Here is a 4,849-nt window from a genome sequence, read left to right on the forward strand (position 1 = left end):
GGTACACCAGGCTCTCCACCGTCGATTCTGCCAGATGTACCAGGCTCGTTAGACGGCCCATTGTTAGAGTCACAGAACTCGAATACGCCAACAGGTACACCAAGTTCTCCACCATCGATTCTGCCTGATGTACCAGATTTGTCTGACGGCGGGCCGTCAGAATCACAAAACACGAATACGCCAACGGGTACACCAAGCTCTCCACCATCGATTCTGCCTGATGTACCAGATTTGCCTGACGGCCAACCGTCAGAATCAGAAAATACTAATACGCCAACGGGTACACCAAGTTCTCCACCGTCGGTTCTTCCTGATGTACCAGATTTGGTAGACGGCTCACCGTCAGAATCACAAAACTCTGATACGCCAACGGGTACACCAAACTCTCCACCTGATGCACCAAACTTGTCTCCTGAGTCATCGTTGGATTTACCGAATTCTCCATCGCAAGATTCTCCACCTAATGTTCCATCACCAGACTCTCCATCTGTTTCGTCGCCAGACTCTTCGTCTGACGTTCCACCGTTGGATTCTCCATCTGATGCTCCATCGGACTCTCTTCTCGAGCCCCCATCTTCTGTACCTCCGTCGTCCAAACCTCCATCACTAGACTCCCCATCCGAGCATCCGCCCTCTGAGCCTCAATCATCCGTACCTCCGACCTTTGAGCCCCCAACATCCGTGCCGCCATCTTCCGAGCCTCCGTCCCACATGCCTTCGTCATCAAAGTCTGCGTCTAAGGAATCACCAACGGAAGACAATCCGTCAAAGTTGGACGAGGTGGAAACTCCAGCTCTAGATGAAATCGTTGAGTCCCCCGCTCCTGTAACTGCTAAACCACTTGATCGTAGCGATATTTCTTTTGAATCTCCAACAGGTGAGCCAGAATTACCTGTCGTGACAAAGTCACCTCTCGCCATTGAGACGAATCCGATTGATGAGGATGAAGTTGGGGAAGTACTGGAGCAGAATGCGATAGAACAAGCAGAACAGACACAATCGGATGTCATCATGTACGATGCGTCGTCAACTCCAATACCAGCCAAGAAAGGTCTATCTGATCCATTTGCCATTCCCGACATATCAACCTCAACGGTGCAGCCTGTGGTACTTAATATTGGAGGAACTACTAGTATGAGTGAGCCAACGAATCTCATGACATATGTTCGAGGAAAAACAACAGCGTCTGACAGTTCGATGGCGGATACTCCTCCCAATGTTATTGGAGGACGAAATACGTACGTGGACACGGAGGATAGTGACATTCTCTCGGCATCTACATCTGCTTTGCATGACTTTTTGCGATACTCTTCCGTGGCATTCGCTGGTATATCATTGGCGCTGTTGCTCTTTTTCCATTTTGTTTCTCTAGATGCGACTTTATTGTGGGTCAATGCGGCGTGGAGTCCAAACACATGGGAATTTATATTTTACATTAGTTATTTGCAGCAAATGCAAATTACTTCAGAACTCACACTACTCAAGACGCCATACTTTTTATGGGATTACACAGATTCATTTGCCTGGAGCAACTTTTTAATTCAAGACACAACGTCTACCGGTTCACCTGACTCTCGTCGACTTGAAACAATTATCTTGGGTGGATTGGTCTCGTACGCGGACCGAATTGGTATTCCCGAAGATAATTTATTGATCCACGGTGCCATTGGTTTTGCTGTGATTATGGGAATCTTAGTCACCGTGTTTCTAGTACTAGCAGTGCTTGCCAAACGCAAAGCAGAGCGTGCTTTAGACGACTCATCGGATCTTTCAAATTATACATCGGGTGTCCATCGTCTTCGTAGCGTTTCAATTCGTGCATTGGGTCTATGCGTACTCGTTTGGTACTTTGCACTCTTTCCTTTGAGTATGCTAGCATCTTTTGAAATCTCGATGGAAGTGCAAGCTGCGGTAGTAGCAGATCCACTGATCGTCGCCATTATTGCGCTCGTCCTCGTGTGTTTTGGTGTATTGGCTATTGCTGGACGTGTTATCATGCACAAATCAAAGGATGAACTAGAACAATTTGAAAATTTAGCTACTTGGGGCTCATTGTATTGCGAGTATACGTACCGCAGTCGCATGTTCTTCGTAATTGACGTTGTTGCTCAAATTTCAACTGGTGTCCTAGTAGGCTGCGTATCAAACGATCCAACACAGCTAATTGCTGTCATGGCTATTCAAGCCTTTTATCTCGCGTGTGTTTTTATCATGTCACCATTTGCAGATGAAATGGTGCTTCGTATCACGTACATATTGGGTTTGCTTAAGATGCTAAATTTTGGCTTGGCGTTTGCATTCTTGGGTACCAATACCATGTCGGCCACTTCTCGTTCACGCATAGCTCACGCTTATATTGGGATTAACTCGATTGTGATAATTGTGTGGTTTGTACGCCAATTGGTTGTCTTTAGTACGTACATTCGTGCGTGGATGGCGCGTACAAATGAAGAAAATCAGCGCAATGGCTCAACACTAAAGTACGAACGTCATACGGACACCGAATCGGAATTATGGGCTAGTCATTTCACGGTCAATGGAAACCAAAATCGAGGAGTTACGAATCAGTTTGATCAGAACGCGACACTTTCGTTTCCAGGCGATACGTCAATGCAGTCGATGCAGTCGATGCAGCCGTCGTTTCAAAGCTCATCAACGTCTTATAATCAGATGCCTCCAACTCAGTCGATGGCTGATCCACCACAGTATCAGCACCACTCCAATCGCAAGTATGAAATTGGCTTTTAGAAAACATTTTCTTCTTTTTCGAAAAATATAAAGAATAGTTTCTTGTTTATTGCTTCTTATATCGCATATATGAATAGAAGTAATAAAGTCCTACTTTTTAAAACCAATATGACAGTAATCTGAAATATTATGTTATTCTCGATTATTGATTGCCATCTATTCACCATACTCTACAATAAAAATTGGCTTATAATAATTTCGCACTCAATCACTAAGCGTAGCACTCGTCAGGCACATGAAACCATTCGTGGTCTTCATATTGAAGCCTTTGCTGACGAAATTGCTTAGATCGAAGAAATAAACCAATAAGTAGACCAGATAGAGTAGCAAGAGTCGCTGATACTACAACAGCTAGAAGCTGATACCAACCTTGCTCACTGGCTGAACGGTGGGTACGTGCATCAAAAACACTAGTCAAACTATTTCCATAAAAGTCATCGGAGGTAGAAAAAATGACCATCGCACCAGCAAATCCACCGATAAGACCAGGTATAGCATGCAAATTGAGAATACCGCAAGTATCCGAGAGTCGATACTCTTGCTCCATATGAGGTGAGACCGAGCAATAGCCAATTGTCGATACAATACCGACAATAATGCCAATTGTGATAGCTGCTTCCGGACAAATCGCAAGATTGCAACTTGTTCCCATGGCGACACCACCAGCAAGTGTAGCGTTTTGCACGTGAACCATGTCAATTTTTTTGGAATGACTCAATATTTTGGACGTTGCAAACGCAGATGCACAAGAAGCTGTGATGCTAAGAACGGTGCTGATCACAGCACGCTCTTGTTGAAATCCTTTTGAACTTACTAGAGCGGCATTGAAGGATGGCCAGTATATAAAGAGGAATAGTGTGCCAATCATTGCAAAGACATCCGAGTGATACCGAGATGTGCAATGTTCTTGTTCGCTTGCACTAGGTACTCCAAGCATGTAAGATACCGCAAGACCAAAGAAAGCACCAAACGTATGGATGACGATTGAACCGCCAGCATCAGTAACTTCAAGTGTTTCAATTATCAAGTATTCGTTTAATCCATAAATAATAATTTCAAAAAATGTCATCCAAACCATTTGAGTGGGAGTGGTCTTACCCAGAAGAGCACCAAAGCTAATTAAGACGGCAGCAGCAGCAAAATCACCATTTATGAGTATTGGAATATCCAATATCTTAGTCTTGAAATCGCCATCACCAATCTGATGAGCCATAGTCACAACAATTACACCCCACTGAAGTGAAAGGGCTCCAATAATAAAATTGAGCGATACGGCACTCAAACTGTACTTGTGTAGGAATGTCATAAGAAAGCCAAAACCAACGAAAATCATGACGTGAACGTCCAAAAACAGGGGATAGTAGCTGATGGTACTCACAGTATCAAGATTATCGTCTTCTAGACTGGGTATCTCAAATTTAAGAGCAAAGAAAAATAAACAGACCAATTCGAAAAGCGTAAGAGACAATGCAAAGCTCATTTCAATTGGCTTCTCTTCATTGTGATCAGCAGGTGTGCTGATCACACTGTGGTCAGCATCCGAGTGTGCAGTATTCCAGGCTTTGTCGTCTGTAGCTGAGAATAAAATACGATCACTGACCATAATATTAGGCTCTGGAAGATGATTGTGCTACGTTATGATTAATTGAAAATGGTACGTTCAAGTGAATGCTTTTTGAACGAACGGTAGTGCAACCAACTGAGCTTGAACGTTGACATGGAAAGGTTTGTACTATCCAACCACTGAGTATCAATTAAATAGAGTCCACTAACGATACGAAGCAGAAATTTCTGTACAATTATGTCGCGTAATGTGAACCAGAAATTCTGATTCTGCTTGGGAGTATGCTGGCTCTTACTTGTTATACTTCCCTTTTTTGCAATTAGGCTTTATAGTGGTTTTTTGCCATTTAAAATAGTCTCGTTATGATATTATCTTCGTCCAGTTAAAATGACGCACACACTATACAAATGATGTTAATCGAGTTTTTAACTGAATGAGTTTTAAAAGCCGGTTTATGATTTAAGGCACTGCGTGCTCAACAACGTGATTGTTACCGTATAGAGCAAACTACCATTGAGATTTTAAATTAAACTCTTC

General features: G+C 43.2%; 2 protein-coding genes across 2 annotated transcripts in view; one reads left to right on the top strand and one right to left on the bottom strand.

Moving 5' to 3' along the window:
* Positions 1 to 2,748, top strand: part of PHALS_12862 (TRP-like family) — a gene marked incomplete at both ends in the record, with an annotated part of 3,418 nt that extends 670 nt beyond the window's left edge. The window contains one exon of the mRNA XM_024728498.1: positions 11 to 2,748. Coding sequence (XP_024578969.1) covers positions 11 to 2,748 — 2,738 coding nt within the window. The remainder of the gene's footprint in view (positions 1 to 10) is intronic.
* Positions 2,749 to 2,959: 211 nt separating this feature from the next.
* On the bottom strand, positions 2,960 to 4,351 carry PHALS_12863 (ammonium transporter rh type c; the record flags this gene model as incomplete). Its single annotated transcript, XM_024728499.1, has 1 exon — positions 2,960 to 4,351. The coding sequence occupies one exon, from the start codon at positions 4,349 to 4,351 to the stop codon at positions 2,960 to 2,962; it is 1,392 nt and encodes a 463-aa protein (XP_024578970.1).
* Positions 4,352 to 4,849: the final 498 nt, after the last annotated feature.

This window comes from Plasmopara halstedii (assembly GCF_900000015.1).
Source record: "Plasmopara halstedii genome assembly, contig: Scaffold_650, whole genome shotgun sequence".
NCBI lineage: Eukaryota > Oomycota > Peronosporomycetes > Peronosporales > Peronosporaceae > Plasmopara > Plasmopara halstedii.